Below are 25866 nucleotides of genomic sequence, written 5' to 3'. Positions count from 1 at the left end.
AAATTGTTAATTTCCTAGGTGTGTGACAGTAATGCAGCCATAATAGGGGATTTTAACACCCTATTGACATCTATGGATAGATCTTCCAGACAGAAAATTGCAAGGAAGCAGTGGCCTTATATATGACACAACAGATCAAATGGATATGGGAATGCAGACTGGTGCAGCCACTGTAGAAAGCAATATGGAGCTACCTCAAAAAATTAAAATGGAACTGCGTTATAACCCAGCAATTTCACTTCTGGGAATGTATCCAGAGAAACCCAAAACACTAATTTGAAACAATATATACACCCCCATGTTCATTGCAGCGTTATTTACAACAGCCACGATTTGGAAGCAGCCCAAGTATCCATCAGTAGGTGAGTGAATAAAACAGCTGTGGTACATTTCCACAATGGAATACTAGTTGGCCGTAAAAAAAGAAGAAAATCTTACCGTTTGTGACAGCATAGATGGACCTGGAAGGTATTATGCTAAGTGAAATAAGCCAGTGAGAGAAAGACAAGTACCATATGGTTTCACTCATATGTGGAATCTAATAAACAAAATGAACTAACATGCAAAATAGAGACAGACTCATAGATAGAGAGCAGGCTGACAGCCGTCGGGGAGCAGGCAGCTGGGGGGTGGAGGTATTGAGCAAAAAAGAAAAAAGAAGAAGAAACTCGTGGCCACTGGCAAGAACGGTGTGGTGATTGCTGGGGGAAGGGTACGGGGGAGAGGGAGGAGGGGAAGGGGGATAAATGGTGGTGGAATAAGACTTGGTTTGTGGGGGGTAAACACACAGTACAGTGTACATATGATGTGTTGTGGAATTGTGCACCTGAAACATGTATAATTTTGTTAACCAGTGTCACTCCAATAAAAAAACAGGGGAAAATTGCCTAGGTGTGATGTTATTGTGGTTATAAAAAATTTTCTTTTTCTCTGGAGATACATGCTGAAGTCTTTAGAAGTAAAGTCAGCAACTAGGTTTCAAATTACTTAGCTAGGAAAAAAAAAAAAAAAGTATCTCTTTAGAGACTGAGAAAGCAAATGCCACAAATTGTTAACAATTGTTTAATCTAAATGGAGCCCCATACCAGGGGGTGAATGTTCACTGAACTATTCTTTCAACTTTTCTTTATGTTTTAAAATTTTAAAGAGTTAGGGAAAAAAAAAAAGTCTATTATTTATGCATAAGAAAAAAACTAGAAAGATATCCACCAAATATGAACTTTGTAGGGTGCCTATGGGTAAATTTTTTTTGTATTTTTTTAAAATTCCCTGATAAATATGTACATAAAAACAGTCTGAACACCTGGCAGAGGTGGAGGATATATGCATACCCGAGGCATTTTCCAGTTCTGAAACCACACCTGGACCTCAGCAATGAGCCACACACACACACACACCCTGCCCCCAGGTTCCCTCCCTGGACTTCAAGGGTCCTTGGGTGGTGGGATGGGCAGGCAGCCCCTGCTCCTTTCCAAAATGAATCCAAGAAGAGTGAAAAGAAAATCGCAAAGTGCTGTGAACGAGAACCCACACCACCTCACCTCCATCACCACCCCCGCCTTTTAGTGTTTATTCTCCATTTTTTAACTCTTCACCAGTTGTCCCAAACCACCTGGTTGCCTCTGGAGCCCCACCCACCACCCACCCTGCTCACTTCTCAGTCCAATTTTCCTATTAACACCCAAGTCATCCAACTCAACTCGTCCAGCCCTGGTGAAACTCTTCGAAAGGTTGGCAGGACCGTGGAGGGTGCCGCCCCACCCTGCCAACTCCCTGAAGCTGGCACAAAGCTCACAGGCTCCTCCGCAGGGGTTCTGGGAGCCGGGCAGGGGCAGAGTTGGCCACCTGCTGTCATCTTTCCACATACCCAGGCCTTTCCGCCACAGTCTCTGCTCTGAGCTTGTGGAAGATATAAAAGCAGGCTCTTATTTCCCCACAAGTCAGAGAAGCAGATGCTAATAAACATGGGAGTAGAATGGAAAATGGGCTAAAAGAGAGCTGTGTATATGGCACCCTGGGGTCTGAACTAGTCCATCCGGCCTGTGGGCGTTCGGAAGCTGGCCATTGAAAGATGCAACACATTTGGGGGAGGGGAGTCAGGAAGGGCACCAGGGTGCACAGGTGAGAGGTGTGACCACACAGGGAAAGGAGAGGCAGGCGATGAGAGAGGACACAGGGCCGCCTTGTGAGCGGCACGGTTTGTACTGTAGGCACCAATATAAACGAAGCCACTTTAAAATGGACCAGAGCTGTCATGCCAACAGCCCTGCCTGCCTTGCAGCACCTCCAACCTTGGAATGTTGATAAAACAGGGCAAACTAACCTCTGGACTGGGCCTAAGCAACCTCATGCCCCAACACACTGTTTACAAATATAACAAGAAAGTAGTTATGATGACCAGTAGACTGATGACTACTGACCTGAAAATTTAAAACACTGTTTAGAATCAACATCTTGTTACTCAACCTGCACCGACAGAAATGTCTCTCTTTTACTGATGTAATTGTTCCCCTTCCCTTTCTCATACATACCCTGTGCCTTTGTCTCCTCATCAGAACCGTATTTGGGCTTCTGCCTGAATCAGAGCTTACCAAATAGCTATTCTTATTGATCTCAAATAAACGTTTCTTTGCCTCTCACTTTTATTTTGATCTTTATGTTAATAATAACCACACAAGGCCCTGGCCGGTTTGGCTCAGCGGTTAGAGCATCGGCCTGCGGTCCTGAGAGACCCGGGTTCGGTTCCCGCTAAGGGCATGTACCTCGGTTGCAGTTTGTCCCCGGCCCTCGTTGGTCGTGCGGGTGGCAGCCACTCGATGTGTCCCTTTCACGTCGATGTTTCTCTCTCTCTCTGTTCCTCTCTCTCCCTCCCACTCTACCTGAACAAAAAATGGAAAAATGTCCTCGGGTGAGGAATAAATAAATAAATAAAAAAAATAAAATAAAATAAAAAAATAATAACCACACAAGGTCTCTGCCCAACTCAGAGTTCCACATTGGGCTGCAGCACTGGGCCCACCAGCAGGGGCGCTGTTTCTCACTCCCACAAACACTGTGGGCTAATATGGAGATGAGGAAAGCAAGTTTAACTGGACAGGACCTGGTCAGCCGGTTATGCATTTTGAACTTCATTGTACACACAGGGCTATGGTTTTTTATTTGTTTGTTTGTTTGTTTTGTTTTGTTTTTAATATATTTTTATTAATTTTTCTAGAGAGAGATAGAAACATCAATGTGAGAGAGCAACATCAATCAGTGGCTCCTGCACACTCTCACCAGGGATTAAACCCGCAACCCAGGCATGTGCCCTGACCAGGAATCGAACTGGGACCTCTCCGTCTATGGGACGATGCTCAATCCACTGAGCCACACCAGCCGGGCAACAGGGCTGTGTTTTAGATTCATTATTCTAGTGACTTTCTATGGGGTGAGCCTGAACAAGAGTAGGGACTGTATGGTCCTGGAAAGTGATGCCGGTGGCTATGGGGACATGTTTGCAGTCAGGGCCAGAGGTGTTATGCTTGATGTAGGGAGGGTTTAAAAGACAAGAATCAACACAGGCCCACACTGTCTGCCTTTGATGGTGGTACCTGGTTAGGATGGAGGCCCCCAAAAGTGCACAGGTTGGGGCAGAAAGTGACTCTTTTAAAGGGCCCAAGGGGCAGCAGACAGATGCACATAAAGAGCATGGGGGTCTGGGTTGCAGGGAGGGTCAGAGCTACATGGAGCTGTGGGAGTCCTCCTGCGGAGAGGCCACAGCTGAAGGCTGGGAGGGGCCGAGGCTGCAGGGGGAGCCTGCAGGGTGGGCAGACAAACGCTGGGGGTTCCACCCTGGGAGAGGTGGGCTGGAGCAGAAATCAGCGGGGACTAGAGCGACAACCCTGCCTCTGGGCGGGAAGGTGCTGCAAGGAAAAGAGGGGTGTAAGCGTGACCCCCGGGCCCCACCCAAGGGGCCTTTCTCTGCCCAGCTCCCACCACAGATTTTCAAAAACAATCATTATGTTTTTATTACATATTCTTTAAAGTCTCCCTATCTTGCTCGGCCAGTGTGGCTCGGTGGTTCAGCATCGACCCATGCACCAGGAGGTTGCCGGTTCGATTCCCGGTCAGGGCACATGCACAGGTTGTGGGCCCAATCCTCGGTGAGGGGCATGCAGGAGGGGGCCAATCAATGTTCTCCCTCATCGATGTTTCTCTCTCTCTCCCTCACCTTTCCTCTCTCTCTTAAAAAAAAAAAAAAATGTTTCCCTAATTTTATGCCTTCACATCTACTTTTTATGCTGTTGCTTAAATTTCCCCCAAATATTCCCATATCATCTATCCACTGTCCATCTTCTCTGTGTCCATCCACAAATGTGCATCAGTCTCAGACACCCCACATGCATGTGTGCTGACCAGAGAGCTAGGCCTGTGAGCGTGTCTCCCCTCGAGTCCCACGATCAGCCTCCTCTGTGGGCACACACGCCTCTGATGGGCGTCGCCAAGGGCAGCATGCCTGCCCCTCACCCTGTCCTACACTCTGCCCTCCGAGAATCCTCCTGCTGCTTTGCTCCTTACCATCTTCCCGGCAAAGCTGACCTCCATGAAGGGATCCACCAAGTTCTTCTTGTTACTGTCAAAACCAAAGAGCTGCTTCACGTTGTCCATCACGGCGTCGTCCACTAGAGAGAAGGACATGCTGGTCACTGCCTACCTGCTGTCCCACCTCCAAAACTCCGGCCCAGGGACTCCCAGGAGGGAGGGAGGACTGTCTCAGCACAGCAGATCCTGAAGGCCCCCCCTACTTCCTCCTCCAGCCCCCAACAGCTCATTCACTGACCCCCTGCTCTTCAGAACAGGTCCACCAATTGACTGATTGGAAATCTACATCAATAAGGGCAGTGAGCATCCAAAAAAGGCCTGGAAGTTGTTATAATATTATCTCATTATTGGCATCTACTTGACATATCCGTTAGCACCATGATTTACCTAAAGTTAGCCAACAAGTCAATGTTTTTTTAAATGAAGTTTTAATCTACATAGTTCCAAGCCAATATTTTACTAAATTAGCCATATTTACATATGTACAGACAGGTAGGTAGGTAGGTAGGTAAGTAGGTAGGTAGGTAGGTAGGGGGAGAGAGAGAGAGAGAGAAAGAGAAAGAGAGAGAGGTGTATGTGTGAATTTAAGCATATGGATGTGTTATCTATATTGAACATGAATGAGAGAGAGGAGATTGACAGGTGAAGATCATAGTCTAGCCAATGTCTACATGTCTACAACAGATAACAGCAATTAGCCAACATGCATGTTCTATTTGCCCACCTACGTTGTTTTGTGTACATTTAAACAAGCTCGCAGAGAATCAAACTAGAGTGCCTTCACCTGGAGCAGGCAAACATGTCCGTTTCCCCAGCCCCCTTTGGAATCTCACCCGCTTCACTCTGCGTGGTTTTAACCAATAAATGCGGAATGTTTGCAAGCATGTATTTTAATGACTACTTCATACCCGTTACTTATTTAAAGGCTTCCCTTGATTGTGGTTCAAGTAAGCCTGTACAGAAGGAACACATTTTATTTATTAATGTCATTAGTCAAAGCAGAAACCCTCAAACAACTAGCTTTATGAAAAACTTGTAAACAGGGTCCCAGGTGACAAACGTTCTCACTGACCCTGCTATGAGCAAGGACTGGCTCATGCCACCAATGTGTGCTCCCAAACAGTGGCCCACAGCACAGCCAGACCATCTCGGGCCTTTAAAACTACCAATGTGGGCCCTGGACAGTCTGGCTCAGCAGTTAGAGCATCAGCCTCGGACCAAAGAGTCTTGGGTTCGATTTCAATCAAGGGCATGTACCTTGCTTGCTTTTTGTCCCCAGCCGTGGTCCAGGTCGTGTGGGAGGCAGCCAATCAATGTTTCTCTCTCTTTCTCTCTCTCTCTCTCTCTCTCTCTCTCTCTCTCTCTCTCTCTCTCCCTCGCTCCCTCTCCCCCTCCTACTTTATCTGAAGATATTTGGGAAAATATCCTCTGGTGAGGATTAAAAAAAAAACTACCAATGTCACAAAACTACCCCAAACCAAGTCACTCTGAAACACTGGAGGTGGGGCCCAGGCATCACACTTTCAAGCGCCCCCAGTGATTTTAACATGCAGCCTGGGATGACCCCCACAGCTCTAGAATATTCAGTATACAGTAGGTCCTCCCTTAGCGTCTTCATAGATGCTGTGACTTTAAGCAAACCAACCTATAATGAAACCAATTTTACCATAAACTAGTTGATATAAACAAGGGTTAAGTTCCTACGGCATCTCATCAACATTATAACAAAAGATGTTGAACAAAAGGACGTTCCTCAAGGACCTGCTGTGATTCCCCGGCATTTACTGAGCACACTGGCTTCCTGGGGTGAGGACATGCTGCACTAGGCTGACCCACTGCTCCACTTTGCCGGGACTGAGTGCCTTCCCCAGACATGGGACTTTTGGTGCTAAAACCAGGACGGTCCGAGGCAAACCGCATACCCCTTCTTCATCCGTGGAGACACGGAGCCCCCCCAACATGTCAGTGACTGCTGCCCCAGCCCAGGGTCTGCCAGTGCAGGCTGGGCTTCCTCCAGGAGGAGAGCAAAGCAGTGCGATCCAGCCCTGAGCACAGAACAGAGTCCAGATGGTGCCAATTCCCCAGCGAGAACCAGGAAAACGGTCCGTGGAGGCTCCACAGCCAGCCCAAGCCTAGGGGTGCGGGCATGGAGCACTGGGGCAGCTCTTATCTCGAGATTTCCTGCATCTCTGTGACTCCACCAGCATTTATATCACTCGTCATTAATTCTGACTGCTTTCTGTCAAGAACAGTGAAACCGCCCTGGCCGGTTTGGCTCAGCGGTTAGAGCGTCGGCCTGCGGTCTGGAGAGACCCGGGTTCGGTTCCCGCTAAGGGCACGTACTTCGGTTGCAGTTTGTCCCCGGCCCTGGTTGGTCGTGTGGGTGGCAGCCACTCGATGTGTCCCTTCACGTCGATGTTTCTCTCTCTCTCTCTCTCTTCCTCTCTCTCCCTCCCACTCTATCTGTACAAAAAATGGAAAAATATCCTCGGGTGAGGATTAAAAAAAAAAAAAAAAAAAAAGAACAGTGAAACCCTTGGGAAACCCAGAGAAAGGTGGAGGCATCCCCAGAGGACAGGGTAGCGGGAGCTGGGCTGGGCACTGATCTGGTAGATTCTGGGGGTGAGGGAGCCGGGCCAGTGGGAGGCAGCGAGGAGCAGAGGCCCAGCCTCTCCTTCCCTCAGGGAGCTGATGTGGCCCAGCCTGGGGTCCCCGTCCTACCCAGGGCTTCAGACCCAGGGAGTCCCCAACTCACTCTGCGGCAGGTCCTCAGCCCTGAAGACCTTCAGGCAGAAGTGCGCTCCTCGGAGAGCCACGCCGGTCGGCCTGAGCAGGTTGCTTTCGATGTCCTCCTTGTCCTCAGAGGGGTCCTTTCTCTCCAGCTACAACACACACCAAACGTGATTCCTTAAGACAGCGGTTCTCAACCTGTGGGTCGTGACCCCTTTGGGGGTCGAATGACCCTTTCACAGGGGTCCCCTAAGACCATTGGAAAACACATATTTCCGATGGCGATTCATAACAGTAGCAAAGTTACAGTTATGAGGTAGCAACAAAAATAATTTTGTGGCTGGGGGTCACCACGACATGAGGAACTGGACTCCAGGGTCGCGGCACTAAGAAGGTTGAGAACCACTGCCTCGGAGTTGTGCGGCACACCGTCCTCCCGTCCGCCACCGACGCCCGAACCGGCGATCTGAACAAGGCAAGTCGCACGGGTGGGTCCCAGGCAGGTTCCTCCCGCTGGGACTGCTTCCTGCTCTGGCAGTGGGGACCATGGCAGAGAAGACACAAGGGAGAGAAGGTGGAACTAGGTGGCAGAGGGCACGGGCACAAGGCAAAGCAGTGCGATCGGTGGGGAATGGGAGACAGTGACGAGGAACAGGAGCGAGGACGGAGGGACATTCAGGAGCCTGTGTCCTGCCCGAGCAACACCAGCTCTCGAAGGGAGGCTGAGGCTGGAGCTCAGGAGAGAGAGGAAAGTTCAGAACCAGCCAGATACGGTTCTGGCGAGATACGGAAGAAACTGCACCCAAGGGAAGGAAGAGGTTGGAGCACCCATGCCATTCAGCACCTCCGAGTGGTTTCTGCCACCAGGCTGACCGTGCAGAGGGTGGAGTGTGTGGAGGGGTAGTGGGGACAGGGGGCAGTGGGAGCCCCAGGTGCCAGCAGCACATAGAAATGAATAGGACCACGGGGTCCACGCCGGAGGAGAGAGGGCGCAGCAGGAGGGAGCTGAGGGGCTGGGAGACTGAGAGCAGCCAGGGGCTGTGACCCCAGTGGGGAAAGTGCCATTCAGCAGGGTGAGGAGGGAAAGAGGCCGAAAAGACTGGTGGAGAGAGGGACTTCCCAGCTCTGGATCTTAAAAGAAGATAAGATGCTGCTCATCAGTAAGGACATGCCACACCTGGACCCTCCTGGCCCAGCTCTGCAGGAGGCCCGAGCCGGGGAGTAGCCCATGGGGCAGCCTCTATAGGAGGCGGCAGTGCCGGAGCTGCTGTGGCCGGGCAGCTGCAGCGAGGAGCCCAAAGGCAGCAGCTCCCCAATCCCACAGACCCGGGCAGCTGCAGCGAGGAGCCAAAGGCGGCAGCTCCCCAATCCCACAGACCCGGGCAGCTGCAGCGAGGAGCCCAAAGGCAGCAGCTCCCCAATCCAAGACCCGGGCAGCTGCAGCGAGGAGCCAAAGGCGGCAGCTCCCCAATCCCAGAGACCCGGGCAGCTGCAGCGAGGAGCCAAAGGCGGCAGCTCCCCAATCCCACAGACCCGGGCAGCTGCAGCGAGGAGCCCAAAGGCAGCAGCTCCCCAATCCAAGACCCGGGCAGCTGCAGCGAGGAGCCAAAGGCGGCAGCTCCCCAATCCCAGAGACCACAAGAGACTTGGGGCAGAAAAGAGGGACTTCCCTCTGAGCTGGTTTTAAGAGGAGTGGCTTCCTCAGGGAAAAACAAGGTTCTGATTAATAGGAAGAGGAGGAAGGACTGCTTTGCAAGAGGACAATAGATTCGGAGATGCCGCACCGATGGAGCAAGAAGTGCCACGGCGGAGAGATGGGCTAAGAGGGAGAGGCCGGGACGTGGGCTGAGAGAGCAGGGACAGGTGCCCGGTGGGCTGGTCCTCCTGAGCTCCCCGGCCCCTGCACAGCACCCGGGTTCTCCATCCCCCAACCTTCCCACGGCGGAGTCTTGAGCTCTGTCAGCCAGCTCCTCATCCTTGACATCCTCGTGGGACTTGCCCTTGGCCTCCACCATTACACGTGGCTTTCCTCGGGCAACTCCACCTCCCACCACCCTTCCCCTGGAGATCTGCTTTCCCCCTCCCGACCTCACACTGCCCTGGTCGGCCCAGGCTGGGGCCACCTCCCCACCGTCTCTCCTTCCTGGAAGTCCGCACCATCCCCGGACCGCTCTCTCCCCGGCTCTCATTGCTGTCACCCACCACACCGAGGTCACGTGCTCACCTCTCCGATGACTCCAGTGCCCGCCTCACCGTTTGCCTGTCTGACTTCCAGTTCTCCCACAAGATAACCAATATCCACATGGACAAGTCAGGCACCAACACAGTCCTTGCCCTGTACCAACAGCACCTTATTCTCCTGTCCCTTCAGCTGCTAGAGGCATGGCCGAATCTCCATCTTCCAACCACACAGAACCTTTCCTCTAGCAAACCTGGACCACTGAAACTGCTCTCAGACGACAGCTTGCAAGCTGTCCACCTCCTCCAACCCCCACTCACACAGAGACGCCTGGCACACAGAACCTGGCACACGCAATAAATGTGCATGCCCTGTTCTCTGTCCTCCTCACCAGCCCTGACCTCCTGCAGCCTCCCCACCCGGACGCCCTGGCCACCTCGGCCCTGTGCCTCCACCAGTGCTGCCGTAGCCGCGCCTGACACCTCCACCACCCACCTCCCTCTGTCCTGCTCCTAGGCCACTGAGTGCTATGAGGCTGTACCACAAAGTCTCCAACCCAGAGAGGGTGACCTTGTGTCTGTTTATAGCTAATGAACCCCTCATTCCTCTCGCACAACAACTACTCCAAACCCTTTATCCTCTCCCCAGACATACAAAGATGCTGTTATCTCCCCGACTCTAAACCCCTTTCTCGTTCTATCACCTCCAACTTATAACTGTTCTTCCCAAAATGATCTCACATCTGCAGAAAATAAAAACACACAAAAACCTGGTGATTGCCAGAGACAGGAGGTGGGGAGTGAGGGTGTGGGAAGATCGTCAGAAGGTACAAGCGCCCGGAATGTAAGATGCCGCGCCGCGACCAAGCTGGGAATGCTGCACCGCATATTCAAAGTTGCGAAGAGACTAGATCCTAAAAGTTCTCATCACAACAGAATAGATTTTTTTGTAACTGTGAGGTGACACATGTTAACTAGACTTATTGTGCTGATCACTTCACAATATATACAATATCGAATCAGCATGTTGTATACCTGAAACTAACATGGTATTCGTCAATTAGACCTCAATAAGATAGTATTAAGAGAAGAAAAATACGCGTGTATATCCTTCTGGGAGGATATGCAAAAAGATAATAACAGCTCTCTGAGTGGTAGAATTATGAGTGATTCGTTTTTTATTTATACTTTTCCACCTATTCTACATGTCTCATAATTAGTGTATTCTTTTAAATCAGAAAATCGGAAGTTTTGTTTGTTTGTCTGTTTGTCCCCCACGCCGGGGAAGGCGCTGTGAGAGGACCCAGGGACGTGTACTCACAGGCGCCTCGTTTCCGGGCCCCAGCACACAGAGGCTTGCTTTCAGGTAGCCTCTGGCCCCGGCAGAGAAATCGTCAGGGTCTGACAGCAGCAACCACTTCCTGAGATGGGCATGTCCTAAGCGAGAGAACATCCATTGGTGATCACGGAACTGGAAGGACTCAAGTCTGCGGCCACAGCCTGGAACCCAGGGTGGACTACATTTGGGTGAGATAAGGGATCCGTCCCCTGGGACATGGAGGCAGGACTCAAATTCTACAATAAGAGATACGGGGATGTGCAAGGAGGTTTGAGTCAGAAACCCCTGTGAGAGGCTGCCAAAGCCAGACCCAAGGCAATTTACCTCTCCCCTCAGGAGTGACCAGGGCAAAGCAGAAAGCCAGATGTGAGAAATCCTAGACTGGTCCCCCAAATGACCCAACCCACCCCTGTCTGAGGTGACCCCAGCCTCCAGCCACCTTTGCTTGAGGCCTTCCAGACTCAGCATCCTTGACCGGGGCCAGCGGAGACCCCCATGAGGGCTGGATGTCCCTGAGGACCTGTTTGACCTGGAATTGCCCTGGTCATTCCTGCAGCCCTCACCAGGACCAAACTTCTACATTCTAAAAGCCCCAAGGAGGACTGTCCCAAATGGGTGTCCCCAAGCAGCCTCCAGACCCAAAATCAAGGACATGGCCTAGGTGATGAGAACGGGACTCACGGGGTTCTCTGTAGATGGCACCCACATCCATCTGAAATTAAACAGAAAACACACATTGAACGCTTGCCCCAGAGTGTTACACAAACCGTGGTGCATTATGCCATCCCCTTAAAAGTCATCTTTCGAAGGGCGTGCCCTTCTGGTTGCTAGATGGGATGCTGCCGGCTCATAAATCACTTAATAAAGCCGCCTAGATCTTCAAAAACAAGTCATGTTTGGATGAACACTGGAGACATGGGGGGATATTCTTCATCTGATATTGCATGGAAAGAAAGCAGCATACATTTTGATCAAAATTTGGTAAAGTATATCTGTGCATGGAAAAGAAAGAGGAAAGGAAATGCAACAAACCAGAAAGTGTGCTCTCTCTGGGTGGTCGATTTGTGGCTTTTTTATTTTATTCTTTCCTGTAGTTTATAATTTTCTATTTTAAAAAAATCATAGATTAGCCCAGCTGGTGTGGCTCAGAGGATTGAGCATCCTCCCATGGACTGAGAGGTCCCAGTTTGATTCCCCATCAGGGCATGTGCCCAGGTTGTGAGCTTGATCCCCAGCAGAGGGCGTGTGGGAGGCAGCCGACTCATGTGTCTCACATGGATGTTTCACAGGGGATATATGGGAACTCTGTCCTGTCCACTTAACTTTGCTATGAACCTAAAACTGTTCTAAAAAATGTTTTTTAATCATGGACTACTTTTGTAATTATTTTTAAAAAAATAGTTTTTTACCTTAACATGTAGGTTCTCAGAACAAGAAGTGTTTCAAAGATTAGAGACTCCAAATATAATTAGACCCTATTTGTTACAGAATGACTCAGGCTCCAGCCTATTCCATTTAAAACTGCTTCTCCGGGGAAAAAGACTTCCTTTTCTACCTTGTGCCTTAATTCCCAGAGAAAAGGGGTTATATCTTATTTGGCTAACAGGGGAGGTTAAAATAAGCCTATGCCCTTTCTTTCTATTTGGTAAATGCTTAAAGATTCAAAAATGAGAAAATCAGCCCGGCCGGTGTGGCTCAGTGATTGAGCGATGACCCGTGCACCAAGAAGTCACCGATTCGATTCCCAATCAGGGCACATGCCCAGGTTGTGGGCCGGACCCCCAATGGGGGGCATGCAGGAGGTGGCCAATCGATGTTCTCTCTCATCGATGTTTCTATCTCTCTCCCCCTCTCCTTTCCTCTCTCTGAAATCAATAAAGAAAAAAAAAATTTTTTTAATGAGAAAATCAATAAGAATTACGTTAAAACAGCATTCATGAAGGGCTCCGTCATGGGTGCCTCTACTTGATGTAGCCTGCGAAGGCAATCCTAGGAGCTGAACTGCAGTCAGTTCTCAGTTCTCCACAAGGGCCTGTTCACTTCTGCACTGTTGGGGACAAATGAGGGGGCAGGCTCCCCTCTCTCTCCACTGGCCCACCCCGAATCCCCCCCTGCACGCCTGGAGCCCACTCCCAACCCGAGTGACAGTGAGCGAGGTCACAAGCACCGGGGTCCCGCGGGCCCTCGCTGGTCAGAGATGGAGGAAGGCCGCCTGCCCGGGTGTCAGGACAAACCCAAATTACAGCGAAAATAAGAAGCTCAACTCCCCTATTGGAAATAAGGGAAGAGAAATCTTTTTGTCAGAACATTTACCTTAAAGACTTATAAATGTAAGCACTTTCTCTGTCTCTTTCAAATGGGTCTTTCTAGAAACTCAATAAGCCCTTCGTCAGCTCCACGACTCAAAAGAGGCTTTCTTGGGGCTCTCCGGCTCTGTGTGTGTGGGGGGGGACCTAACTTCTCCGCATGCCTTGCTCCAAGTTGTAAAACAATCTCCTGTTATTAAAAGGTGAGCTTGTTTTCTGTGTTTCCCTCTGCATAGTCAATTAACACAGACGGTCACCCAGGTACCAGGTCCGGTTAGGAGGAGCTGTGTGACAGGGTGCTGTCAAGCCCATTTATTTGAGGACTAGTTACTGTTTATCTTGAGAACGTGTGGGCTGGGTGCTGTCTGCTTGGCTATAGGAGAAGATTTATTGATGTCTTTACAGTCTCTTGGTGGACTGCCCATCACACTCTGGTTTCTTGATTATTTGGTAACAAAAGTGTTCTTTCCCCTACTACCTTTGTGGAGAGGATTTCTGGGCTGAGAGATTCTGTTTTGTTTTGTTAATTATATTTTGCCAGGACAGACCAAGACAGACAGGATCTCGGGAATGCCAACCCTGGCTCATCATCCCCAGAGCCTCACTAACATGGGTGGTGAGAACTGGCTGTTGACAAAGCAAATAAACAATTACCCTGAACTCCCCGATGAGAGCGTCAGTCCTGAGGGAACGGGAGTCTACCACCTGGAAGGAAAGATAGATTGAAACTCTCTTTGACAGGGCCCCACCCAACTGCCCTTCCCTCCCTCGCTCTGTTCCAGAGACAGGGCTAAGCCATGTTTGTCCTGCACAAGAACGCTGTGGGTACATGCTGCTATTATCCCCATTTTACAGATGAAGAAACAGGGGCAGAGGAAGAGAGGTTGCAGGATTTGTGAAGAATCACACAACCCCTGAATGGCAGAGGCAGGATGAGAATTCAGTTTGGCTCCAGAGCCCACACTTTTAACCACAAAACGATATTGCCTCTTGTGAGAAAGGGAAAAAAAAAAGCTGCCCCCCCCCCCCAAAATCTTGGCCAGAAACAGGCACATGGACAAACACTATAAGATAAAAATCATTGTGCCCACTGCAAGAATGATTTCTGGACCCTGATCTGAGGCACCTTGAGGTGCTGAACAGTTGGAGGCATTTCTGTGACCAGCAGAGCTTAGGGGTGAGCTGCTCCACGTCACCCATGCCCTGGGCCTAAGGCTTCTGTCTCACGCGTTCCGTGACAGGTGTGCATGTACGCACAGCCCACAGAGATGCTTCGATTGCCCAAACGTACCGTGATGAAGATGGGCTCGTCAAACAGCTCCGCCGGAGAGTCAAACATGTTGAAGAAAAGAGTCTGTGGGTTCAGTCAAAAGGGAGACAAGTGAGTGCCTCCCGATCCCCAGGCCCAGGAGAGGATCAGCCACCAACCACAGCCTGTGGAGTGAGCTTATCCCAGCACTGAGCTCTGGGGACTCAACAGATTCCGGGATGTTCCTCCCCTGACCGCAGAGGTTGTCATCTCAGGGACGGGGTGGGTAGCTGGCCCTACAGGACGACAGGGATGTGGAGCTGCGGGAGCCCAAGGCAGGAATAAGAGCTAAGACCGTCTCTCCGGTTCCTCAGCCAGCCTATCCGAGACCTGGCACATCTCCACCCACGGTTAGCGCCGTATGTGGGAACTGAATGCTTTGCCAGGTGTCTGCTGTGTGTTCCCATCAAAGGGCCCACCAAGGTGCCGGCCCTACCACCCAGTGCCTCCCACCTCGTTGAAGACAGGGCTGTTTCCCTTGTGGATCCGCGTCCGCTTGGTCTGCCCCGCAGCAGTGACCTTGACCACAGGCTTGATGTTCACCCCTGGCAGCTGGCGCCCTTCGATCACGTGAACCCTGATCTGAAAGTCAGGAGTGGGCATGAGCAAGAGGAAATTGGGAATGATCAGAAACAACCTCCCCCACCCCCACCCTAAAAAAGCCAGAAATCTCAGGGGCCATGCTCACTGCTGGCTTCCTGGGAAGGGTATTCAAGGAGAATTAAGAGAGCCTTTTGCAAAACATCCCACAAGGCCCCTTGCACCTAAATCCCGCTGTTCCACGTGAGAGCTGCCGGCCGCCCCAGGTGGCTCCCACATTAACTCGCACACTGGCTCAGCATCGGCCCCGGGGGCACGCGGCCTGGAGCACCGCTGGCCTTTAACGCTGACGTTGGTAAGGGGCTCGAACACCCTTCACTGACAGTTCCCTCAGAGACCGAACTCAAACAGTGAAGCGATCCCTCTCTGTTCTTCATAAGATGCAATGCTGTCTCACCTTCTGAGAAATAAACTAAGAGTTTTCTCTTGAAGGTTTCAAGAATATGTGCTTCCAAATTTAGGCAAAAATATTTAAAAATAGGAAATCTTAAAATATTACAACAGCCCAGCCAGTGTGGCTCAGTGGATTGAGTGTTGACCTATGGGACTTAGAGGTCCCGGTTCGATTCCCAGTCAGAGCCCATGCCCGGGTTGCGGGCTCGATCCCCAGTAGGGGGCGTACAGGAGGCAGCTGATAGATGTTTCTCTCTCACATCAATGTTTCTATCTCTTTCCCTTCCTCTCTCTAAAAAAAAATCAATTAAATATATTTAAATATATATAAACAATTTTCATGGAAAAATAATATGTTTACTAGTTTTAATTTCTAATCAGCAGTTATTGATTGATCAATTGACTTTTTTAAAATAGCATACTATTTCCCAGCCAGTGTGGCTCAGTGGTTGAGCGTCGACCCATGCACCAGAAGGTCACCAGTTCAATTCCTGGTCAGGGCACATGCCCAGGCTGTGGGCCCAATCCCCAGTGAGGGGCATGTAGGAGGTGGTCAATCGATGTTCTCTCCCATTGATGTTTCTCTCTCTCTCTCTCTCTCTCTCTCTCAAATCAATAAAGAAAAAAAAATTTTTTTAATAAAAATAAATAAAATAGAATACTATAGAAGAATATAGTAATAATAATGGAAAGGAAGATACGTAGTTTTTGCTCTCTTCTTTTTGCTGTGTTTTCCAAATTTTCTACAATAAAAATATTAACTTTCTAAGTAGAAAAGGGGCAATAAGAACATGTCTTGAGCCCTGGCCGGTTTGACTCAGCGGTTAGAGCATCGGCCTGCGGTCCTGAGAGACCCGGGTTCGGTTCCCGCTAAGGGCACGTACCTCGGTTGTGGTTTGTCCCCGGCCCTGGTTGGTCGTGTGGGTGGCAGCCACTCGATGTGTCCCTTCACATCGATGTTTCTCTCTCTTCCTCTCTCTCCCTCCCACTCTACCTGAACAAAAAATGGAAAAAATGTCCTCGGGTGAGGATTTAAAAAAAAAAAAAGAACATGTCTTGGGCCCTAGCCAGTTTAGCTCAGTGGTTAGAGCATCGACCTGCAGTCCAGAGAGACCTGGGTTCGGTTCCCACTAAGGGCATGTACCTCGGTTGCAGATTGTCCCCGGCCCTGGTTGGGTCGTGCAGGTGGCAACCACTCGATGTGTCCCTTTCACATCGATATTTCTCTCTCTCTCCCCCTCCCATTCTCTCTGAACAAAAAAATTGAAAAATGTCCTTGGGTGAGGATAAAAAAAAAAGAACATGTCTTGGGAATATTAACAATAAAAATAAGTTAGACTTTTGTCTTTCAGGTAAACATAGTGCTGAGGGTAAGAACTTTGGCCTAAATTACCATGATTTAAAACGAAAATCTATATTTATACTTTGTTGCACTTAATAAAGATTTAAGTTTCCTCTTTTTAACATTAAAAGTAGTTCTGAAGGAGTTAAATATCACTAAATTTAACTATATCAAAATGAAAAATTTTGTACAAAAGCAAAGGAACAAAATTAAAAGGCAAATAAAATGGGTTAGATTTGGGGGTAAAAATGTGTCAACGGATTAATATTAGTTTTATTCTCTGAAGAGCTTGAACAAATTCAAATTCCAGACTTTCGGAAAAATCCACGGCAATAAGGAGGGGAATGGACACAGAGCAGAAACGGCCCTGGCTGCCCAGCTCAGCGGTTAGAGCCCTGGCCCGGGGACCTAAGAGTTGCAGGTTCAATTCGGAGGCAGGTTTAATTCCAGTCAAGGGCCTTAGTTGGGTTTGATCCCCAGCCCGGAGGCAACCAATTAATGTGTCTCTCTCACATCATCGTTTCTCTCTCTCTCTCTCTCTCTCTCTCTCTCTCTCTCTCTCTCTCGAGTTGTCCCAGAACATTCAGGGTCCTGCACACTGCCCACCCTCTATCACCAGGAGCATCTCTTCTCTCTCGGGGGAGAGAGAGAGAGAGAGAGGGAGAGAGAGAGAGAGAGAGAGAGAGAGAGAGAGAGAGAGAGACAGCTTTTTAGACTCGGGCATCTTGTTAAAACACAGATTCTGATTCCGCAGGCAGAGGTGAAACCCTGCATTTGTAACCAGATTCCACGTGGTTGAGGCCCACACTGCTGGACAGAGGCAGGCACCCAGCTCTAGCAGCTGTTGACCCACTAAAGGAGGAGACTGTGGTCACAGAGTCAGCCCATTACCTGGAAGTCCTGCGGCTTGTCCGACAGCACCTTTCTGGGCGTGGGTGTGCTTCTCTTCCTCTTATTCCCAGGGTGGTAAGGGGGAGGATGAGAAGCCTGCTTCTTCGGAGTGGCAGGAGCCCCCGGGGCTGGGGTACCACCCTGATCCAGGAATGGCTCTGCCTCATCTCCCGTGAACCCCTGGTCCTCAGTGTCCTCCTCTCCTCCTGTGTCTGGGAGGAGAGGGTGCTAATGAGTTCTGGGTCCCTCTGGCCCAGCCCTTGGGACCCAGCCCAACTAAAGGGAGATCCGAAGGGCACGGGCATCAATACTCTCCACCACCACCCCCGCCCCCCTCCTCCTCCCATGGATGAGCCAGGATGAGGAAGAAAGAAGAGAAGCTTCCACAGCTACAGTGTGGGGCGGTCAGTCCGTTAGTCAACAGGAAGGAAGAGGATGGCCCCAGCCCCCCTCTGTCCAGCAGGATGAACCCCTGGCCACCTCATCCACTCCGTGAGCTGATGATGGCAGCAGTGAGATGGTTATGGGTAACAGGGCTGGGGTCAGGACAGCCCTGGCGTGTCTCACCCGTGGGGGCCAGCCACTTCTTTCCAGAGTATCTCGTGTCCACAGTGCTGTCACTGAGCAGGGACCAAGTCTCTGCCCGGCTCTGTCCCCCACCTGGCACGTGGGCGGCACAGCCCCAGGAGGGGAGGAGGGAGCTGGGTGAGGGAAGCCAGCCTAGCTCCTCTCCACACACCCCAGCCTGACACCAAACTCAGGAACAGATGCCATCTGTCGGGGACGGTCCCTCCCACCACCTTCTAGGCAGGACTGGGAACTGGGCACCTCTAAGAGCTTCCCCTGAGAGCATGAACCTAACTCTGTCAGAGCCACCTTGAAAGTTGTCCCAGAACATTCAGGGTCCTGCACGCTGCCCACCCTCTATCACCAGGAGCACCTCTTCTTCACCCCTCAACCTGTACCCCAGTCCAAAGGGTCTCTCCACCTCCAAGCTCAGACAGTGCAAACCTTAACAAGACGGGCCCTGGTCTGCCTCCCTCACGGAGACCCCACGCAGGGCTGGGCTCCAGGCTCGGCTTGGGACACACAGACAGGGGCTGCTCAGGTTTAAGGCTGTGTTTTCCTCTAGGTCTCTTCACCAGGAGAGACATTGTAGACTCTTCCCCATGGGGGAGTCCCCCACTAGCCCATCTGTGCAGCTTCCTGCCCACCTTAGCAGGCTGGACCACCCGGCCCCGCACTGCTAAGGCACCACCTGGGCTTGGACCACCCGGCCCCGCACTGCTAAGGCATCACCTGGGCTTGGACCACCCGACCCCGCACTGCTAAGCCACCACCTGGGCTTGGACCACCCGGCCCGCACTGCTAAGCCACCACCTGGGCTTGGACCACCCGGCCCCGCACTGCTAAGCCACCACCTGGGCTTCGACCACCCGGCCCCGCACTGCTAAGCCACCACCTGGGCTTCGACCACCCGGCCCCGCACTGCTAAGCCACCACCTGGGCTTGGACCACCCGGCCCCGCACTGCTAAGCCATCACCTGGGCTTGGACCACCCGGCCCCGCACTGCTAAGCCACCGCCTGGGCTTGGTCCACCCGGCCCCGGACTGCTAAGCCACCGCCTGGGCTTGGTCCACCCGGCCCCGCACTGCTAAGCCACCGCCTGGGCTTGGTCCACCCGGCCCCGCACTGCTAAGCCACCGCCTGGGCTTGGTCCACCCGGCCCCGCACTGCTAAGCCACCGCCTGGGCTTGGTCCACCCGGCCCCGCACTGCTAAGCCACCACCTGGGCTTGGTCCACCCGGCCCCGCACTGCTAAGCCACCGCCTGGGCTTGGTCCCCCCCTTGACAAGCCCAGCAGAGGCCAGTGAAGTAAGCTGACTTTGCTAATTGTCTGCTCTTTTCGCCAATGATAAACTATAGGCCCAGAGAGGGAGAGTAGCCAGCCCAAAGTCACACAGCTACTTGGTGTCAAAGGTAAGACTGTAACTCATGTCCCCTGACTTCAACCCAGAGCTCTTTTAAGGAAAATCCAGCTCTTTTGTCACATGTCATCACCGAAGGCCTGCTTAGGTGGCAGGGCAGGGAAGCACTGAGCTCTGGGAAGTGGGTGGAACCCCAGATGTCACCTGGGACAGCCCCCATCCCAGCCCAGGCACAGCTCCCTCCCTGGACAGCTGGATCGGGGAGGGTGTCCGCACACCAGTCCTGGTGACACCTGGGGGAGCATGCCCCCTGGCTTTTCCCTGCGTGGCAGAGGCAGCCCTCAGGACTCCCACCCACCAGTGTCCCCTCTTCGCCCCCACCCTGGGGGAGGAGGCACATGCTGCTGAAGCCTCACTGTGCCCCAGCTCCCAGGCTCTGGAGCCTTGGCTGGGCTTCTTCCCCTGGCCCTGCCCAGGTCCAGAGAGCTCCTCACCAGCCATCAGATCCTGGTCAGGCAGAGTCGGGGAGGGTTCCGGAGGAGTGGCGGGTGGGTACAGGGGCACAGCTCCAGGGAGCGGCGTGTAAGATACCTGCAGGACCAGCGAGGCCTGGAAGAGATGGGGGTCAGGGGACAGCAGGTTAGTGCACCAGCCTCAGACCACTGCCCTCCACCATCTTTCCTGTTCCTTTCATCTCTCCACCAAGGAAGATGGCTCTGAGGGGGTCAGGTTCGCAGGAGGCGGTGGCAAAGCCACCCCTAGGGGTCCATCAATGTAGTCAGCTGGTTAAGAGCACAGAATCTGAAATCAGGTTCCACCACCCAGAAGCTGTGCAACCTTGGGCGAGATCTGTAACCTCTTGTGCCTCAGTTTCCTCCTCTATAGCAATAACACTTCCCCGTGGGTCCAGTGAAGATTAGATGAGTTGACAGAGCACACCATAAACTTCTATGAATAAATCAGCAATCCAGCCTCTCCTGAGGGTTTTTCAACTCTCAGCCCAGGCCTGCCTTCAGGGGAAAGGCCCCTCGACCAGTCTGCGCAGTCGAGAGCCCTCCTCTGTGTCTCCAGACGGCTGAGCCTCGTTCTGCTCGGCCCGAGGTCTGAGCGGGGCTTTCTGTGCCCTCTTCTCTCCCTGTCCCCCCTCACCTCCCGCTGCTCCAGCTCTGACCAGCCAAGAGGAGAGTGACTGGTCACAGCATTCATGTGGACAGGCTGAGGAATGGGGTAGTCCCAGAGATGTGGAAGTGGGGTGCAGACTGACAATACCCTGAAGAGAGGGTGGTGGGGGAGAGATAAACCACAGAATTTATATGCATGAACAATGGACATGGACAACAAAGCTGAGGACAGGGTGGGGAGAGAGGAGGAGGGGGGAATCAATGGGGAGAAAAGGAGAAACATCTGTAACAAAAATAAATTAATTATTTTAAAAAAAAGAAAGTTCAAACACTTTAAAGAAAAAAAGCAAGGCAAAAGAAAACAAATTGCTATAATCCCATCATATTCACATTTTGATATCATTCTCTCTAGTCGTTTTAAACAGTGTACAGCTCTGCCATATATAAAATGCTTTTATTTGACAACATTAGACAATAAGCACTTCCCCTGATTCTGACACACCCTTTATAAACATAATTGTTAATGATGTATAATATCGTCCGCATGGCTCTAGTATAACTCACTGGGCATCTCTCTCCACTGAGTATCAGGGATGCCCAGACACTCCTGGAGCAAATTCTGAGACAGAAGATGCTCAAGACCCTGAATGTATATCCAGCTCTGGGGCTCGAACCTTCCCGATTGGGGTCTGTGCAGGGGCGGCCAGGCTAAGTAGAATGAGGGCTGGTGGGAGGGTGGGGCTCAGAACACCAAGGAAGGGGGCCAAAGCCAGCTCCACATCCCAGGAGACCCTGGAGGAGGCCCCTGGGAGGCAATGAGGCCCCTGGAAGTTCTGGTGGAGGAATTGCCTAGTCTCTGCAGCAGGTCCCTAAACCGTCACCAGGTGTCGCCACTCGCACGGCCACGTGCCCAGTGCTCACACCCCATGCTCCTGCAACCCAAAGAAGGAAGAACAGCCTCTACCCCCCCCCCCCTCCAAATACCCAGACCCCTCAACAGCCCGCCTGACTCCTGGAGACTCCAATTCAGGTCCAGGGTGGATCTGGACACCTATATTTTTCTCCACTTCATTGAAAGGCAATTCACTCTCTTTGGAAAAACAACTAATTCCAGGGTTAGGGCAGGATTGGTAGAAGATGACCTGGGACATTTTTTATGTCAGAAAGCAAGGAAGTACTCAAAGAATAATAGGAAAATGCAGGACACAGAGTCCATGGCTGCCAGTGGCCAAATCTGAGACAATTTAAACATGAAAATAAATGACAGTAACATTAAATCACTGAATACATGAATCCATATGGAAATGATAAGTAAATAAAACAGCAAGAAAGCTTTTTTTTTTTACAGTGAAATGTCAACTGATTCATGCAGAAAAATAAATAATTGATTTAGAATACAACCATTTAACAACCATCAAAACAATAACTAACCGGATCAAGAAGCAACAATGGTTGTTAAAACTGCTGGGTAAAAGTCTTTCCACAAAGTACCTCCCGCTCAAATTCTTACTTCCTAGGGGAATGGGTTCAGGGTTAGTGGAGAAACCCAGCAAATGCTACTTTAACCAAATGAGCGAGCTTAATAACACAGTAATGAAACCGGTGAAACCATACCACTCCAGGACACCGTGAGCACAGCGCAGCATCGCTGCGTGCATTCCTGCCAGGTGACAACCTAGATCTAATGATGAGACATCAGACGCACACTGAGGGACAGTCTCCACGTAACAAGCCTATATTTCCAAAAATGTCAAGGTCAGCAGGTTTATAAAAGTCAAAGAAAGACTGAGGAACTCTCTAGAGAGAAGTAGACTAAAGAGACAAAACACCTAACACAATACATGATCCCTAATTGGGCCCTTTGGGTCTAAAGGACACTGTTGGTGAAGTTGATGAAACCCGGAGGCAGTCAGTGGACTCAATGGCATTGCTGTCTCAACGTTATTTATCAGTGTTGAAGGCTGCGTGATGGTTCGGCAGGAAAAAGTCCCTGATCAGAGAAAATACACACTAAATTTAGGGAGACTGGCAACTTAGTCTCAAATGGTTTAGGGCAAAATATTCTTTATCCCACTCTTGGCACTTTTCTCCAAATCTTGATTTTAAAACACAAGGTTAAGAAAACCTGAGCCCTGGTTGGTTTGGCTCAGCGGTTAGAGCATCGGCCTGTGGTCCGGAGAGAACCGGGTTCAGTTCCCGCTAAGGGCATGTACCTCGGTTGCAGTTTGTCCCCGGCCCTGGTTGGTTGTGCGGGTGGTGACCACTCGATGTGTCCCTTTCACATCGATGTTTCTCTCTCTCTCCCTCCCACTCTATCTAAACAAAAAATGGAAAAATGTCCTCGGGTGAGGATGATAAAAAAAAAAAAGAAAACTTGAGAAATCTACTTCTGCTCCAACCACGGGAATCCCACGTGGCAGCACAGAAGGCCACCCAACCCACACTCATGCTGATTCCCACTCTCCAGGAGCGGTGTGAGGTCAAGACCAGCCACATAGTTTGCAGGCCTAGTACAAAGTAGAAATTTAGGCTGCTTGTTAAAAATGTACTAAGACTTTCAAGATGATGGCAGCAGAGAATTCAACCAAGCAGAGGCCCCAAATGTCATGAGGCTGGCCGGCGTGGAGTGTCTGCTTGGCTCAGCCTGAGTAGGTCCTGTGCCTGAAAGACAGGGAGTGAGGCCCCACCTGAAATGGCCCACCTGATCTATTCATTCATTCATCTTCTTATTCATTCCCACCACAAATATGTACCAAGCACCTGCAAGGGGCCAAGCAAATCAGGACACTGGGATACTTCCAGGAGCAAAGCAAAGGTCCACCCCCACAGAGCTGACATCTGGCAGAGGAGACACACAATAAATAATAAACAAAATAAATATATAAATTACAGTGTGTTAGAAGGAAAACAGGAGGTAAATCAGGGCACGTGGGATCGAGGAGCCAGATGGAGTACAGGTTGCAGTGTTAAATCAAGTGGTCTGAGTGGACCCAGTGAGGTGAAGAGTTGAGCAAAAACTTAAAGGGGGCACAGCTTGGCTGTCCTTCAGCCCCAGGTTCTTCTAACACTTGGTGACTGAGGTTCCCTGACCCTGTACCAGATCCCCTATTTCTCAGGGCTCACCCTGCCTACCTACCCCCTTCGGCCCCACCCAGGGGCATCTGGTATACCATCTCTGTGCAGGGTTGGAGCTACAGGAGTGTAACACCATGGCCTGGGTGTCAGCCCCTTAGCACAGGCCAGGAGCAGCCCTCTGGGAGAAGCAGGAAGCAGCAGCAACCCCAGAGTCCCAAGACCACCCCCAGCAACCCTCTCTGGGGTTTCCTCCACACTGATAACTCCACACCAACCTCCTGAAGAAGGTTGGTGGTTCCAAGCACTTGAATGAGACTCAGCCCAGCACCAGCTCCATCCTTCATATGCCTGTCAGGGAGCCACAGGAACATCCCAGGCAGCTTCAAAGGACCTAGAAGCCAGGATCTAAGACAGGTCCCACCACCAGGGGACAGGCTCCAGGGACCACGGCTTCAAGACCAGAGGTGGTTAATACTAGAGGCTTCTAGCACCACTGAGGATCTACAAGAAAGGGGGCAGGCCTGTGAGACCCCCCACAGGCAGCACATACCACCCTCACCGTGACATCATACTTTATTCCCTGACCCCATCCCCAGACATAAGCAGAGCTAAGATTTTCTCCCTGGGGGAGGTATGTGAGCTCTGCTTTCCCAGACCACACGACCTTGGCCTGCAGTCCCCAGCACCACCATGAGACATCCTACCATTATCAGTCAGTCATGTGTCCACCCAAACATGCTGGCCTGGGACAGGACCCTTAGTCACCCATGTCTGCCATCTTACAGACTTCTGGAAGGTCCAGTCTGGCACCCAGGCTAGGAGGGCCCAAGAAACCAAAAGCAAAGCCAGGGACAGCTCATCAGATCCTCCCAGCGGTCATGCACCCAGGCGCTGCGGCCGTTCCCCCACCCTGCCCCGCTCAGCCCCACTCAATGTGCCAACACACAGGGCCCTCCTGGCTCTGCGACCCACCCCACCACCAGCAGGTTTCTCCTTCTGATCTGACCCTGGCTGTCGAGGCTGAGGTGACACCGACTGTCCAGGGTGTAGCCAGACCCTCCTCAGCAGGCTGCTCTCTCTCGAAAGACATTTGTGAGATGCTACTTCTTTCCCCCATGTGTGTCCACACCCCTTGGCTGGAGGCACCCCCAGGACAAGGATAGTGTTCTTCTCTTCAGTCTAGAATCTGTCTGAGTGTAGAGTCGGCATCTTTTCATGGCATGCAGCCCAGGTGCCTTATCTGGAGGGACTTAGGTGAGAACACGGAGTGACAGGCAGTAGAGTCCACATACACCTGCAGCTGCCCAGCCCGACGCCCAGCCCTTCCAGGGTTGTCTAAGGATCCCACGGGCCTGGTGTTCACCCCTATCACTCTATCAGCAGGCTCCTTTGGCCCCCTGAGGCCATCTGAGCTACAATCGAGGACGCCTGGCCTGCTCTGCCCACTGGGCTCAGCCCAGAAATCGGCCTCAATGAAAGGCCAGTGAGAAGCGGCAGCTCCCGGCAAGGCTCTGTCCCTTCTGTCATATCCCCAGTTTCCAGTGCCTCCCACGGGGCGCAGCCAGCCCCAGGTCCCCGGTGGGAAGCCCCAGCTCAGAGGGCCTTGGGACCTGCCTGGGGCATCACTGTGACTTAGTGCTCTCACAAGGGCTAGAAGAGGGCGGGGTCCCTCTCCACAGGCCTGCGCAGCCTCCTGGGCAGCAGGGAGGGAGGCCATCTCCCCCAGACTCTGCTCAGCTGGGGGCTAAACCTAGCGCGCTCAGCCCTCCTCTCCCACCCACCACCTTCTGGCTCTCACACCCCCTTCTTAGAGACACGGTTTGTGAAAGATTAACAGGCTCAGCGGAAGGATTAATGGGCAACCAGGGATCCCAGCCCAAGGAAGAGAAGGCAGCAGGTTCCTAGCTGGTGAGCCAAAGCGCAGACAGGCCACGGGACCCAAGAGAGCCGGAGAGGTGAGGCCTCTGGGGATGTCACCAGCCTGCCGCCCCCCCCCCCCCCCCGAAAAGCTCCATCTCAGCAGACAACAGTGTGGGGAAGGCCTGGGGAGGGACAAGTAGCAAATGTACATT

The 25866-nt window shown here is 51.6% G+C and overlaps 1 protein-coding gene across 14 annotated transcripts in view; it reads right to left on the bottom strand.

Moving 5' to 3' along the window:
• Window positions 1-25866, bottom strand: part of DYSF (dysferlin) — a 208834-nt gene that overhangs the window by 136094 nt on the left and 46874 nt on the right. For 8 of the 14 annotated variants that reach the window (XM_036262773.1, XM_036262782.1, XM_036262779.1 and 5 more), the window contains exons 5-13: window positions 20093-20207; window positions 17670-17881; window positions 14897-15025; window positions 14426-14488; window positions 13789-13839; window positions 11510-11540; window positions 10811-10926; window positions 7337-7463; window positions 4558-4661 (exon numbers count right to left, since the gene is read on the bottom strand). In XM_036262773.1, coding sequence (XP_036118666.1) covers window positions 4558-4661; window positions 7337-7463; window positions 10811-10926; window positions 11510-11540; window positions 13789-13839; window positions 14426-14488; window positions 14897-15025; window positions 17670-17881; window positions 20093-20207 — 948 coding nt within the window. Of the gene's footprint in view, window positions 1-4557; window positions 4662-7336; window positions 7464-10810; window positions 10927-11509; window positions 11541-13788; window positions 13840-14425; window positions 14489-14896; window positions 15026-17669; window positions 17882-18236; window positions 18330-20092; window positions 20208-25866 lie in introns of all 14 variants that reach the window. The other 6 variants (XM_036262777.1, XM_036262775.1, XM_036262784.1 and 3 more) reach the window with 1 other exon arrangement.

Source organism: Molossus molossus, unplaced genomic scaffold (assembly GCF_014108415.1).
Source record: "Molossus molossus isolate mMolMol1 unplaced genomic scaffold, mMolMol1.p scaffold_m16_p_15, whole genome shotgun sequence".
Classification (NCBI taxonomy): domain Eukaryota; kingdom Metazoa; phylum Chordata; class Mammalia; order Chiroptera; family Molossidae; genus Molossus; species Molossus molossus.
The sequence above is the reverse complement of the archived record's forward strand: the minus strand, read 5'-3'. Positions and strand labels throughout refer to the sequence as shown.